At 37.5% G+C, this 16,142-nt stretch overlaps 1 protein-coding gene across 3 annotated transcripts in view; it reads left to right on the top strand.

Moving 5' to 3' along the window:
• The window catches only part of STAU2 (staufen double-stranded RNA binding protein 2), a 171,486-nt gene that overhangs the window by 16,734 nt on the left and 138,610 nt on the right, over positions 1-16,142 (top strand). For 2 of the 3 annotated variants that reach the window (XM_082294292.1, XM_082294291.1), the window contains exons 2-5: positions 3,389-3,596; positions 4,657-4,787; positions 9,412-9,571; positions 11,864-11,999. In XM_082294292.1, coding sequence (XP_082150418.1) covers positions 3,398-3,596; positions 4,657-4,787; positions 9,412-9,571; positions 11,864-11,999 — 626 coding nt within the window. In that variant the 5' untranslated portion in view covers positions 3,389-3,397. Of the gene's footprint in view, positions 1-3,388; positions 3,597-4,656; positions 4,788-9,411; positions 9,572-11,863; positions 12,000-16,142 lie in introns of those variants that run through there. The other variant, XM_082294293.1, reaches the window with a different exon arrangement.

The raw sequence follows: 16,142 nt of genomic DNA, 5'->3' as shown, positions 1-16,142 counted from the left end.
TCTACTGCAGCTGTGTGGGTGAGACTGTGAGGAGAAACCACTGCAGCATCTCATAAGGCACCGTAAGCCTTGGAGTGCAGCCTTACAAAAATGGCAGCACTGCGACTTGCGGGCTCCAACTGGATAGATGTGTGTGATTAAAATGTTAAGGAAGATAATTTCTGTTGTGTCTTGACATGGTAGCTGAGGAAAGGCACAAAGCTGGGAGGCACAGCTGTGCAGTCCAGCTTCATCTGAGAGGTGCAAGTGTCTGTAACTACTGCTGAACTTGAAGAGAAGCTTCTCTGGAGCACTTGGGTGTAGGAAGTTCCTAGGTATGAGTTGAGTTAGCCACCTGATATGGGGTGTGGGGACTTTTCTAATTGTAATCTTAGTATCCTAAATGAGCCATCCCTTTTGTATATGCCAGATTTTTCAAAAATAACTCATAGAAGATTTAAAAATATTTTGATTATGTAACTGCATTTCATCTCTGACCAGCTTAGTGAAGTCTCTCTCCCCCAAGTCCTACATTTTATGTAGCAGTGTATTTTATTATGTTTGTGCTTGTGGCTGGAAGGGCCCAAAATATTTTTGCTTCACTGTTTATGAAATAGTACACCACTGGTGTATATTTGTAAAAAATGTAAAGAAAAGGTGGAATATAGAGTTTTTGTTGCCTTTTTTCATGACATCAAAGATTGGCTGCCTGGTAGTGTGCAAATGACACACCATCACTGTATCAACTGTATTCTTTTTGTTGTCTCTCTCTACTAGTGGAACCGATTACTACTGATTTTTAGAACTAATTACAAATTCATTATCTCCATATCTCATCTTCTTAGGAGTTAGTCCATACAATTATATTACTGCCTGGGCATTTTTGCTTATACAGATTAATTTACAAAATAGTTGCAGTTCTGCAGCTTTAGATATATAAAAAACCCCAGCACCCAATATGTTATGATAAATTCTGATTTCAGAATTGAATTTTCTATGTACTTTACTTTTAGTGTCATTTTTTTCCCCCTAAACCTTACCTTGTTCATTTTTACAGTTCCTCAATACTATTCTTAAACTGATTTTTCTTTTTTTATCCTTATTAGGAAAGGATTCATCCCACAATTTCTCCCATTAGAACATCAGTACTGTAGAACATAATATTTTATTTGGTTTTTAGTAAGTTCTGCTTTTGTGAAGAATAAACTTTTAAAATACTGGAAGCTGAAGTGGTAATTCACAACTGGTGGGGCTCAATACTGGGTGTTCAGTAGTATTTCATGCAGTACCATGTGAGTGATGCCTTTCTCATACTCATGTTTGTAAGCTAAAATGCTGTAAATACTGTGAGTTTCTTAAACTGCAATTATTGTGATGATATTTCATGTTATGTTGGTTTCATTTTAATTATGTTTAAAACATATGGCCCGATTCTGCCATCATTGACTTTGATGTTTACAATTAAGAAACTTTTTCAATTAATTCCTGTCTATACTAATGTATTTGAAATCAGAAATAGACATGTTATATACCAAAGGCTTCTATAGCTCTACATCTTCTCAGTCTTTAAGTCAGGCCTTTCTAACAATACTGCTGTATAGTTTGGCATTTGCTGTGAAGTAATAGTAGGATTTTTACAGTATGAATCCAGTCCATTTTTTTTTGAACACATGAGGTATTTGAATATATCTCAGGTCACTGTATATGTTATTTTAAATCTGCTGCTATTAGTATTTCACTGAAGATACTTATGAAGATGCTTATGAAAAGGGCAGGTGACTGCATCTCAACTTCATTTTAAATTTTTTTCTACTTTTGTCTTCCCAGAGATTTAAATCAGTTATCTGTCTTTCCTCAGTAATAAAAATGGCATTCCAGTCTGAACCTTTTCTCCAAAGCACAGAGTCACAGTAATAGGATTTATTATTTTCATTATACTAGTGCAACTGTGCTAAAGTACTTGTAGTCTATGGTGTAATGAGTGATTTGGGATCTTAATCCAACAATATTGTCCCTCTGAGTAAAGATACTTGAATATTTTTCAATGGATTGGTGGGGGAGGGAATACGGATAGTAATTAAAATTTTTTATGTAGTTTCGTTCGTTTCAATAAGCCCTTCCTTAGACAGTTTTTCAGGTGTTGGATGTGTGGGTTTTTTTGATAGGGAGAGAGAATTACCCCAGCAGAAGGAGCAAAGAGCTAAGTGGTAATGGATGCTGCCTGTGATGGATGAGAGCTGAGCTCCTGCTCTGCCTTAGCCAGTGGGACCAGAGCTGCTGCTGGGAGAAGTCGCAGTTCCCCAGGCCTCTTGTTGGCTGTTGCAGGTTTTGTCTCTATCCACCCTGTACAGATCATCTCATGTGTATGAACCCTAAATAATACAGTCTGTGTCCATGCTGCTGAGCATGGACATGCTGACATGTATCATCCTGCTCCTTATGGGACAGGAGGAGCCCAAACCTTTTTCCCAGATGACTGACAATGACTGGTTTCTCTCTTACTTGAGTGGATTACCTGGGATGCCTGCAGGCCTCTGACGTGCTCCTATGTGGTTTTTGCAGTAGCAGGAGTTTTCAGCCAGTAGCCCAAATTTTGCCTAGGAGCATCCTCTCAGTGAGTAGTATGAAGGAGTGGTGCCCTGACCCTGGTTTGTTTATGCATGTAGACCTAGCCTGAGAACAGGTATTGGCAATAAAGAAACTAATTTGGGCAGATGAAAAGAGATAATTAGTACCTGGCACATTCCAGGTAAATGTTTTAGCCATTGGGTTAAAGGCTAGTTTAGGAAATCCTGGTACTTTCTGTGAGTAGTTTATACAAGGATTGAAGTATTCCACCTGTTGACTGAATAAGCAGTGATTTTTTTAAAGAACTTGCATCTTTGGTGGTGGTTTTTTGTTTGTTTGTATTTTCTTCCTTTTTTTTTCTATTTTCTGGTTTGGTAACAGGCCAAAAAAAAAATAGGGATTTTCTCTTGGGGCCTTATTTGGTACTTCAGGTACTCCAGGTACTTTACTGGAAAAACAGTGGCGAAGTTTGCTATGGCAGTTTGTTGCAAAGACATTCTCTCTTGAATATATTGGCAGGTGCTTATCTCATCTGCAGGATAATTGTGTGGAATTTTATTCTAGAGTAGTAATCCTTCCAGCTATATTTCAGGCAGGGTGACCCCACGACTGAAAAGCAGAACCTGGAGCCAGGGTGTGCAGGTTCTTCTCCAGTGATGTTCTTTGGCTCTGAGCTCTGTTTCTCTGTGCATCCATTTGGAAGTAATGTTTGCAGAGGCATGACTTTTGTGGACAGTTTTGTGACCCAGATCCAGGAGCAAAAAAGGAGTGTTGCTAATACCACTGTAGTCATTCGACATTCAAAACTCAAAGTGCTCTGCTGATAATGTGTTTATTGCAGTGACAGGCAATGGCACAAGTTAAAATGCAGACTACAGCAAACCTGTCTGGACACACCATGGCCCCTATGGTGCTACCCCTGCCAGTTACAGCTACAAATACACTGAGTCTGCCATCCTCAATGAACGGATCCATTTCGGAATCGGCAGCCAGCTGTAGCAGTCCTACTGCCGGCCTTGTGGATCCTGCGTCTTCAAACAACTCACCAGGTAAGTTGGTCCAGGTATATTTTCTTTGGTGCTCAAATTAATCTTTTTGATGACTTGTTAATTTAAAAAGATAGTAATTAGGCCTTAAAGAGGATTAAAATAAAGGAGAAAACACATGTAGAAAAGTGGTTTTGGCTAAATAAACAGTTTACTAAGTTTAGTTTCTTTAACTGAGCTCAGATTTGCAGTGAAGTTTTGATCAATAATATAAAAGCTCAGAAAAGAACATGCCTATTTTGTCAAATTCTGAGTGTATCTTTTATAGAGAAGTTTTAGTGGGGCAGGAAAGTCTCCAAGTTTATTTCTCTTCACTAGAACAGAATGTCTTCTAACTACTTGGCAGTATTTGGTGTTTCCTTTGTAGCCTAATAAATGCTGTAGTTCCTATGCTGAACTGGGTATGAAATGCAGAAGTGTTGTCCTAATAATTTAAGCAAGAAATGACAGTGTGTGTGTGTGTGTTAGGGATAGATACAAATAAATTGCAAAAAGCCTGCAGAAAGTGAAATAGTCTAAAAAAAGCAGAACAAAATCCTTAAAGGGGAAGGTGTACTTTGGGAGTGTTCTGAGAGTGGCTTCATTATTGTGAGAAAGGTCTAAAACATTGGGAAGAAGCTGGCAGAAACAAGTGGGGACCACAGGGTTTCATCTACTGTATTTGTCTCATAACTCATGCTATCCACTTCTCCTTCAAAGTGTGGAGAAACCATTCTGAAAGAGTAGTCAATTCCAGGAACCAGTATACTCCTGACAAACTTTGGTGACACAGAAAATATAGAATATGCATATGCTCCCCTGCACTGGCATCTTTCATAAAGACACTTTGGAAAGAAATAGTTTTTGGGTTTTTTTAATTGCATGTAATCAAAATTGTTATTGTAAAATACATATGCTCATATGATTAATATTTAAATGGTATTTAAACTTTGTATTTAGCATATATGCAAAAATTGTTTTAGCCAAAGTATTTTCTTTTCTAAGCATGCTGCTTTTGCAAAGCTTTGTGAAGTTGTGAAGAATACATTTCTCCACAAAAACTTTACAGACTCTTTATTTACAGCTCCTCTCCAAGATAACATGGCAAACCCCAAAGAGAAAACTCCAATGTGTCTGGTAAATGAGTTAGCCCGTTTCAATAGAATTCAACCCCAGTATAAGCTTCTGAATGAAAGAGGGCCTGCTCATGCCAAGGTAAGGTCACAGTTCCAGGTGATGAGCCATACCTTACATGCTGAACAGATAATGTCATGGTTTGGACAAGTGTGCTTGTCAAACCCAGCTACATTTCTAGTGTAAGGGCTTTCTTACTGTTCTTTATTTTGCTGCTTTTTTTCCCCACACTTTTGGAAAGTACGCCTGTATTTCTGTTGAAGCCCTGTAGATCATTTTGTACCTTACTTTGTCTCGCATCTTTGAGTTTATATTTGCTGGTCTTTATATAGACCTTGTGAAGGTCTTTTCAGGGTATCACCACCCTTTCTTAATCTTTCCAGAGCACTTGCTTTTTAGGCTGCATGAATCTTTCTCTGCAGTCAGCATGCCTCTGATAACTACCTCTGCATTTGTTTTATGGTAATGCAGGTGATGACAAATTTGTGACATTTTAAAAAGTGCTTATTGATGCAATTCTTTGCCCATGAAGTTGATACTCTATCTTTGAATCTTGCATTCTAGGGCACAAACTTTATTACTGTGCAACTTTACTATGTAGGGTTGTACTAAGACTCCTAATATGATTACAGCATAGAAGTTTCTAGTGAACTGATGGCTCATTCTGGCCAGTTCATGTATCAATTTGGATGTCCAACTTAATAAGTAAAAATTAGGCTGCTTTCAGATGATGTGGAATACAGAGGAATAGCCTCAGGGTAATTTTTAGATATAATTTTGAATTTCCCTCCTAGTTCGGAGCAAACTGGGGGAGGAAAAAATCCTGGAAAAGTCTGAGTGAGACACTGTTATAATTAGTAACTACTTTGTACTTAGTATTTCTGGAGTGGCAAACTCACATAAGGCAGTGGGGTCAGGGTGCAGACAAGTAACAGTTTCAGCTCCTCAAGGGCTGTCTCTGCCCTTGCCCCTTGTTTCTGAGTAGCACATTATGTTGCCAGCTAGTGATATAAATCACTGATCTTCTGGTCTGGCTGGCATTGCTGAATGTGTTACAGTGGTGGAAATGATGTCAGCAGGTGCAGGGCTGCTTTTAGCATCCCTCATCGCAAATGGAAATTGAAGTGCTCTTCTTCTTCCTGGAGGTGTTTGGCACCACAGAGTACACTTGTTGGTTGGTTTTAGGTTGCAGCATGTTAAATTTATTTAACTTTTCACTATTGTGTTATGTATTTATTTTGTTGCCTTTCTTTTTCATTTCAGTGAGAAAAGAATTGCTTTGGTTATGCTGTGGTTTTGGCTGTTTACGTTTCTCAGCAGTAAAGAGAGTTGAGTTATATTACATTCATATTATACTTAAAATTTGAGTAGGATAAGAAATAGTTCACATATGGAAGAGGGGGGGGCTTCTCCCAAGCAATTGGCAACAGGATAAGAGGACATAACCTCAAGCTGTGCCACGGGAGGTTCAGTTTGGATATAATGAAAAATTTTTTGACTGAGAGGGTGGTTAAGCGTTGGAATGGACTGCCCAGGGAAGTGGTAGAATAGCCATCCCTGGACATTTTCAAGAAATGACTGGACATGGCACTTAGTGATATGGTTTGTTTGGTGTGGTGGTGTTTGGGCAAAGTTTGGACTTTATGATCTTAGAGGTCTTTTCCAGCTTTAATGATACTATGATATATTTGTTATTACTTTTAAAGGAACTAATATCATTGAAGTGACTTAAGTCTGCATTACCTGAACTTCTGAAAGCCAGATTTTCAATTGATTTCTTAATTTTTCATTTTTTCAATTTACCTCACTATTTTAGGTAATAGTGGTGCTCATAGTGGTAAAAAAAAAAATAAAGTTGTGTGCTCTATAGACTCAGAAGGGTATTAAGTCTAATTTTCATCTGTGCAATGAGATAAACAGAAGAGAAATAGATGAAGAACAAGGGTGGTATTAGTAAGATTATTCAGGTTTTGACCTATGAAATGTGAAGAAAGAAATAGAATTTATTATGACTCTCTTAGCAGTTTAGTATAATGTCTTTCTAGTAATATGATGATATACTTGACAGAATATGTGAAACAGACCTGAGTTTGTCCTGGGAAGCATGTCCTGAAGGATGTAATGCTGCTGTTGCTCTTTCCCATTCAAAGAGCTTCTCACATTGCTTTGCTCCTACGTATACTCTGTTCCTGACCACTGGTGGTTTTCACAATTTTCAGACATGCTCTACAAGATAGCTGTCAGTGTCATGACCACAAATGCTAGTGAATTTTTATGCCCTTTTTTTCTAATTGTCTCTGGAAAATAAGTTTTGACAACTGGGGTGAAATGGGAAACTAGAAACAGTGCAGCTGGGAGAGAAGTGGCTCTTCCTGACGGCGCAGTTAGGGTTTCTAGGAGTCTGCCCTCCAGGTGGATTCTTCATCATAAGAAAAATCAGGAAGGCTTTGTTAGCATAAATGATGTTTTCGAGTGTATTAGTCAGATTGATCATGTCTTCTGGCCTTCTATGTCAGTGTCATTTCAGGACACAAATTTAAAAGGAACAGTGGCAAAAGAAAGTGGATGGTGGTACAGAGAAGAGGGAAAGGGGTAAGGGTTGTAGCACTTCAAAAGCTGGGAAGAGGAGAGGAAGTTTTACACAGAAGGAGTGAGGAGTAAAGAGTTCTCAGAGCTTAGAGAGACTGACCTTACAAATGCAGCAGAGTGAAAACAAGCACAAGCGTGGTGGCCTTTGCATTTCTGCTTTCAGGACATCAGGTGAATTATGCTGGGTGTAAGGAATAGAAATTTCCTCAGGTCAAAAATGTCTCTCAGTCAATAGCAGAACTGTTAGCTCTGGTATTCCAGGACTTGGATGTTCCATTGACTGCTCCAGAATTTGGATTTAGGCAGTTTTATTCCTTTAATAAAGGAGTAAAGCTCCTGTGTGTGGGTTTTTGCAAGAGTTTTTTTGGCAGATATGTTAGTGAGAGGGAGCTCTGACTGGCAGAAGTTTACTGAGCAAGCCCTTCATCATCCTGAATTCCTATTTATTGCTCTAAGCACTAAGAGTTATAGGTAGATAAGTAGACATTATTAATCATATTTTCATTTAAATTCAAGGTTTTCTTCCTCCTATAAAAATACTACACTGATACTTTCTTGCAAAATATAAAATATATAAACTCCAGATGCAGAAATAAAATTTCAACTCTTTTGGTAATAAGGATGTATGTTTGTAGGTAATTTATATAATTATGGGTATTTAGCTCTAATACCCAGCTTAGCTTTCAGGTGGGGGGTAGGATTTGGCAGAATGTAAAATTAAGAGACTATTTCTCTCTTTCTTCCATGACAAAATTGTTGTGACTGCTGTGGAAAAAACAACATGGCAATAGGAGCTGTGATACAGGGACTTTCATTGTGCTTCTGAAAATTACAGCAGGCCAAAACTCAAGGCTGTAATTAAGACACAAGTATGTATTTATAGCATTGCACTGTGTGCATGTGCACAGGGCTGTGTTGGGAGGCACATACATACTTGTGTTGAAATGCTTGTTTGCAAGTACATGCTGAATGAATGTACATGTAAAGGCAGATGTAAAGGCTGCCCTCCATGTTCATCTCTAGACACCTGGTCCTGGATCTAGCAAGTTTAAATAAATAAAAATTATAGAGCTGTCAAAATGAGAATTTTACTTTATATACTGTTCATACTAATATGTAGGTTTTTTTCTGTTGCCTCAAGTAAGTTAGACTGTTTTCTGAGATAGGTGCACTACAGTGCTTCTTAGTTTACTGTGTGTATCTGACTATTAAGTCCTGCCTTTTATCTAGGGATTATATGGCAAATATATTGAGTCCTTAGCCTTTCTCCCCGCGTTCTCAGATACTCAAATTTAAACAGAACGTTTGTGTACCATACAGAAGGTAGACTCTATCTAGTATCTTAAACATGCGTTGAGTTTTATCTGCACAGTTTGCACAGCATGGATACTACTTGAAATAGTCCTCTGTCACAGATTTTGAAATATATGGTTTTTATCAGTTAGTCCATTTCTGAACTCTGGATGTTTACAGTTCCTGTCCTCACTATGGATTTTTCATCAAGAGCTGCCGTTTCATTGAAAAAGATAATATTTATTTGCTTTCTTACTTTATCTTTTTGAACATATTTGAGTTGTGACTCTGCCCTAACAAAATATTTTATTTTTAGAAATCTGGGTATGTGAGAAATTAATTCACTGTGTAAAACTATCTGGCCCAAATTCTCTGCTGCCTTGAGAAGTGTGTAGTCATTTATATTCATTCATAATTATTACAGAATTAATTTTTTTTTCTCAGTAATGTGTTTAGGATTTGTTTTCTACAAGTAAAGTGACTAAACACATTCAAATGTATGAAGAAATGTGTTCTTAGCTGGCCTGTATATAGTCTTCCAAGAGCAGAGGATCAGTTTGAAGTTATTCTTACTTGGTTTAAATATTATTCTGTTCTTTGATAATTGACATTACCATTGCACTAATTTGCTTTGTGATTTGAAAGGCCAAATGTTGCCCACTGATAAGGTCACTGATCTCTGGAGGAATCAGATGCGTTATCTGGGAGTTGAATACAATGAAAAGAGAGCATGGTTTCTCTTCAGTCCTGGAAGCTTTTGTACAGATTGTTCTAATCCACAGTGATAATCTTTCCAGTGTTTACCTGTTCTTTGTCTTTGAAGATGTTCACAGTGCAGCTGACTCTTGGAGAACAGACATGGGAAGCTGAAGGAAGCAGTATTAAAAAGGCCCAACATGCTGCTGCTAGCAAAGCATTGAATGAAACTACCCTTCCCAAACCAACGCCTAGACCACCCAAAAACAATGTAAACAATAATCCAGGTATGACATTTTCCTCTGTGTGTTAGATCTTGTTGAAGTGTTGGCATATTATAGCGCCAAATAAGTAATTTTAACAAGATACTTAAATTTGTAGGATGAAAATCAACATAGCTATAGTATGACTGGATAATGGAGAACCTCTAGTGAACTTTCACAGAATTTTTAATGCACATACCTAAAATGGTTGAACTGTAAGGGAATATATTATTTAGGTAATGCTTTGATATGAACAAAGTGATCGTATGTGATTAACAGTAAGCAGACAGGAGAAAACTGAGTTGACTAAAACACATTTCCCAATGAGTTATTTGAGCTAACTTTCCAATGAAATTGGAAATTTTATGCAGTCCAATCCTGTGAAATTGCATCTCTGGGATCAACAAAAGGCTGGGATTTGGCATGAGAACTTTGACAGCTAATTTCCTGCTTGCTGAGTTTTCCTTCAGAGCAACGTGTGCTTTCAAAAAGATTCCAGGTGGCTTTAGAAACTTGTTTCAATAATAGAAAGAATGTATACTGGCATCTTGCATCATTCATTTTGGGTTGTTACCTGCAAGTTGCCTTCAGTGCATGCAAAACCTTCTAAGGTACATGTCTCATGCACATGCTCAGTGATCTGTTCTGTCTTGATCAATAAAATAAAGAAAAAAAAATAACTTCATTTCAGACTGTTGTAAAAGAAATCAAGTTATGAGAATATTTTCTTTTTTATATTTTTTAACAATCTGTTCCACCCTGCCTCTTTTCTGTTTTGCTTTATTCCCTTTCAATTTCTGCCTCCCCTTCCCCCTCTTTTAAAAATGCATTCTTCAGCCACTTCCTTAAAATGAAGTAATTTTCCAGTTAATTTTCTCTGTGTTGGGAAGAGAAAAGCAGAAGTAAATTTCCTTTAGCACTTGTGAGTATTATCCTGAGCATTAGCCATGAAGGATTGTTTGAGAATGGTGTGGTAGCATTCTCTCACTCCTTTGGAGATCAGTACGTTGCCTCTCCAGACCCAGGACACTGTTTTTCCTCTGTTCCCTTCACAGCCACTGTGACTTTGGCTGCTTAGAAAGCAGGAGGCTCAGTCCTCTATGAAAAGGGATCCTGAGTTTGGTTCTTGACATTGCAGAGTATTACTGAGTTTCTAGAGTTTTTTGGCTTTGAGCATATTCTTAGAGGGAAAATCTGATAACAAGAGAAATAGGCTGTAAGAGAATTCATTAAAAATTGTATCACTTAACACTGTAAATTCCCTCCAAGAAAGGTGCATTGATATGCACCGGTATCTTCTCATCAAAATGACATTCAGTATTTTTATAAAAAATTTAAATTCATGATAGCATCTTGCTCCGGAAGATATAAGAATTGTTGTTGATATGTTTTTGAGTAAGTGATGCATAAACATTTTCATCATTTGGCATATAAAACTTCAATTTCAGACTGGAAAATTAATCATAGCTGTTTTAAGGGTAAATTTATTTGAATCTCTCATGAAAATATTTTCAGAATATATTAACTCCTTTTTATTGGAATGCACATTTAGCTCATTTAGGATTCTCTTACAACAGTGCAAGTGGAGATTACTGTAGCTGAACATTTTAGCTAAGAAAAAAAAAAGAAAGGAATTGGATGTAACTTTTTTGTCATTTTTGAAACCGTCCAGGTGTGCAAGTACTGGCTGCCTTCTATTTTTGTATTCTGTCACCAGTAGATGGCTGTAGTTGCACTGATTTCCAGGAGCTGTGTGTTCAGCCTGTTAGATCACTCCTATGAGACCATTAGTTCTTAGACATAGCCTTAAGTTTTCAAGTCTTGCAAATAAACCATTTTTTTTTTAACTTGTGAGATTCCTGAATGACTGCAATAATGCCTGTTACTTCATGTTTGTTTCAATGACTCTTTGCTCTATTCATGGTTTTGTTTAATGGTATTCAGCAGAAAGACATATTATTCTATTATCTTTATAGTTCTTTCAGAAAGTGTCATAATGTATTATAAGTACTTTGGAAAGATGAATAACCAGCTTGATTATTACACTGACTTTCTCATTCATATGTGAAGATTAATCCACTGAACCTGCATAGAGAATGCACTGAGAGAGATTTTTAAATGTTCTTTTTCATTGCTTGTGAATTAAGTTGACGTCTACATTGCCATCTTTTAAAGAAATGGAAATGTCTTTTTAGTTGTATCTTTTTAATTTAAGAGTAAAAAAATATCGTGTAGGTCTCTCTTTGCAGCTCTGTCCTGCTTGTGTGTTTTTCAGTATTTCTGGTTGGAGCACCTTACTTCGTTTGTTTTTTGCAGGCAGTATAACACCAACTGTGGAGCTGAATGGTCTGGCGATGAAAAGAGGAGAGCCTGCCATCTACAGGCCATTAGATCCAAAGCCGATTCCCAATTACAGAGCAAATTATAATTTCCGGGGCATGTACAATCAGAGGTTTGTATTCTTTCTGTTATTTTATTTTTTTATCCTTATGTTCTAAGTCTTCATTAACTTTCTAGGTTATTTCAGAGTAAAAGAAAACTAAAAATTTTGTTAAGGAGAGTCTGCAGTCTTATTTAGAAACAGGCATAATTACCTCCTAGAAGTGACGGGTGCCCTAAGCACATCACAAGGAATAAAGTGTAAAACCCACTGCTTTTATTTTTTTTAATGTGCATTAAAAAGCACATTATACAGTCATGGCAGTGAGGAGACAGGGCATTAACTTAGAGAGAGGTTTTGCTTTTCTTTGCTGTCGTGTCATGTGATTAGAATCTGTGTAATCAAAAATGAAGCACTTTTTTCTTAGAAATGGAATATAAAATTGGAAGAACTGCATTTTGAAAACTGGCTTGAAGCCATTTTCGGGTTTTTGGTTTTTTAACCATTCTTCCTGGTCAACTCTCTGAGTTCCTTAATCCTCAAAGTTTGGTTAGGAAAAATCCTTTATTTCACAGTTTAGAAACCTATATTCAGACTCATGTCAATTTGTAATCTGAAGACCTTCTTTCTCTGAGATAGGCTTTTTTCCCATTTTTCTATATTTGTCCCCAGAGGAACTGTATTAGATCAGGTCTTTTGAAGCTCCAAAAGTGAGACCAAGTATGATATGTAATATGAGAAAAAACCAAACCAAAACAGGTCAGAAAGTTCTAATCACATGTTTTATCAGTGAAAAATGTTACCTTTTTTATAAAGTTTTGCTCGATGGATTTCATTTTATGCATCTCATAATTATCAAACAAAAATAACTCTGAAGGAGTGTTTTGGTTCAAAATTACTCTTTATTAGAACTTGAATTGCAATGTTGAAAGGCAATGTTGAAAAATTAAGGAGTTTTAAAAAAAGCAGCATTTCAGAATTGTCTAAGGGAAATATTTCAATTGACTTAATTCTATTTTACTTTTCCCCAGACTTTTAAATCATGAAAACTTGGTAAGTGTAGGGTTTTAACACTTCATTCTGAGTTGGTTTTTTGTTGTTTTTCTTTTTTTAGCTGGTGAGTTGTGGTTTTTTTATAACAACAATACCTAGAACTATAGAAGACAAAACCCCCCCAAATAACCTGAAAGAAACCCTTTAATTAGTCTATGGAACAGTGCCTGATTTTTGTATCACTTGTTTTACATTTCTAGTCACTGCTGACCTGGGTCTCTGCTTACATACATCATGGTTTAAAAAGCTAATTATGGTGCTTGAAATGAGTTTAGTTAATATTTAGAAATCCTTCATTTATTTGAATTGCTTTTATAGTGAAATTAGTTTGACTAGCAGATATAACGCTATACTGGAAAAAAGTGAAAGGCATAAAATGTGGAATTCTGGAATCTGAACTTAATTGTGGAAATGTATTGGTGGAAATAGAATGTCAAAACACTCAGCATTTACTAACTCTTAATATTTTATTTCTTTTCATAGAAAATGATTAGTATGTCTAGGTCAATCTATAAGTTTGCTTCTTTGGTAACTTTCATGAGAGCCATGTTTTGGTGGTAGGGTAAAATGATTCATGAACGTTATTTTTCTGGCCATGTTAGGTAGCCAAGGCCACTTGATTTTTCTGATCACAAAACAAATAGGCTGGGTGGGACAGAAGGCTAGAATCTGTGCTTGCTTTTTCATTGTGCTTATTTGAGTGCAGTTACCCATGCAGAATAGCTAATAGTACTGTGGCTATTAAATTGAATAATCATAAAACTAAGTAGTAAATAACTGGACTTACCTGTCTCTTTGCATAAACACATACCCACTGTGCACACATCATATATACACATGAATGCCAGAGTAAAGAGGAAGCAAAAAAATGATCTGTATAGTACTGTGTTAGAAATAATTGTTCATTGCCTTGTTTTGTATTGGGAGGTGCTGGCCTTTTATGATCACAGTAAGAAAGGCACTTAGACTTTGTAAGCCATCATTTAAATGCTGTTTATTAGAGCTGCTGATTTAAGACGAGAATATTACAGGTAATCTTCCATACCTTCAGTAGCGTGAGCCCTGAGTGGTATGGCATTGAACAGTACTGCTTCTCATGGGTACCACACCATGCTGACCTCAGCTACAGCAGAGATTAACCCCTCTTGGTCGTTCACACTCTTACAGGATTTGCTTACAAGGAGACAACCTTGTCAGCAATAGTCAGGAATGATGGTCACGTGAGAATTTCCTGCTGTGCTGTCAGATAAAGGCAGAGCCATGCAGGTGGTACCAAGGGGGATCTGCCTAGGGGCCCATCTCTTGCCACAAGTCTGTCCTGTGGCCGAGGGATTTGAGCAGCACAGCCCCATCCTGTGAGCCATGCTGGGCACAGCCCATGAGGCTCAGCGTGGCTGCAGTGTGGGGCACTGGCTGTGATAGGAAGGATCCTGCACCTCTTCCAGTCAGCATCACTTGACACCTCCTACTCACCCTCATCACAGGCAAGCCTGGAGACAGATTCTGGATCTGTTACAATAGCCAGTGAAGTTTGAAATATGAAGCATATGTTCCTGTGGTATGATATGTTACATTTATTTTCTTCTACTGCCATGTTGTATTTAGCATTAGTTTTCTGATTTTTGCAAATTGGAAAGTAGAATAAGAAGTATTGCTGAAGTACCCAAATAAATGCAGATCACATAGACAGTTAAAAACAAGATTTGAGTATTAATGTAGATCATATGCTGCAAGAAGTATTTTTCATTTTCATTAGTTTCTGACTGTAGATTATCTTCCGTTATTAAAACAGATACAAAATATGTTAAATAAGTTGGAAGCTTTGTTTTTTATACTGTGTCTGAATTCCCTTTACTGATCTCTGTTTAAAAAAATGTGTTTTTCAAATAGGTGAAGTTACAGATTAAGATTAGGAGATTGTGTTAGAGAAACTTTGATTCTGGCAAGGCTAATGGCTTGAGGAAAAAATAGAGTATTAAGATCATTCCAGGGCATATCTTTAGACCAATTAAGTTTAGTGTTTCAAGTGGCACAAAAGACCCTTTTCAGTATCTCATAGAAATGTGGTCTGAGACTGCAATTCATATGCAAAGTTGACAGCTTGATTCCATGTCAGGCTAAGATGATTAATGTCAAACTGGCAGTGATTCCTCCTCCTTTATTTGTCCCCAGCCTTTGTGTCCCTGAATATTTCCTGGCTCCAGCACTGGAAGTTGAGGTGCTTAGAAATTAATCAGGGGGAGAGGAAAGGAGAAGTTACTCCTTGACTTACAGCTGTACTGAGACACCTTCTTTTCTAGTCACACGAGAGCTTTTGCCTTCACCAGAGAGGGGCAGTGTGTATTTGGAATGTATGCTCTCTCACATGCAGTGGAGCATATTTGTATGGGCAGTGTGTTGCACAGAGGTTGTTGAAGCAGGTTTACATGTAAGGGGAAAACATCCATTTGCAAGGTCTGCAGCTGATGGTGTAAATTTATAGTGAAGGTGATCGCTACTTTCATGGAAAAAAAGGAAAGAAAACAAGTAAGAGGGAAAAAGGAGAAGGGGAAGGTTTTCCTAGCAGCCAGCATGGAACGCAAGTGGTGAGATGTTCCAGATGAGCATCCTTCCATAGGTGTTCTCTGCAATGCAGCAAGTATTCCCTGTAACACTTTCCCATAGTAATTCTGTGGTTTTTATCAGAACATGTTCTAGCTACCTGTTGCTTACAGTGCTGATAGTGCTGCACCAGGGTAGGTGTTGGATACTGGCTGTTTATAGAGCTTTGTGCATGCAAAACTCAGCATGGCAGAAAGCAAGAGATTTAAGGCAGCGTGTAACACCGTGGGAAGGTCTTAGCCTTGTAAGTCTCTTCCTGTGCTATGTTAGGAGGGGCAGGGAAAGTCATCTCCCCTCTTAGGGTAGATAAAATACAGTCCAGTTTGGAACTGGATGAGGTATGGATGTTTTCATCCTGACTCTTCACTCAAGATAGTGAATGCAGTACTGGCTAACTTGTTAACAGCATTGGGTCATTGCCATTATACTGCATATCATGGCAGGCTGATAAAGTCTGTGTGATGCTGAGCTGAATTGTGTGAAGTTACCATCTTAGGTCTGTGGTAGTTTGGGTACCTGTATGGTGCAGATCATTTCACAGTGTAGATAAGAACTTGGAGT

Source organism: Coloeus monedula (genome assembly GCF_965178545.1).
Source record: "Coloeus monedula genome assembly, chromosome: 1".
Classification (NCBI taxonomy): Eukaryota; Metazoa; Chordata; class Aves; order Passeriformes; family Corvidae; genus Coloeus; species Coloeus monedula.
Note: the sequence above shows the minus strand (reverse complement) of the source record. Positions and strands in the feature narration are given on the sequence as shown.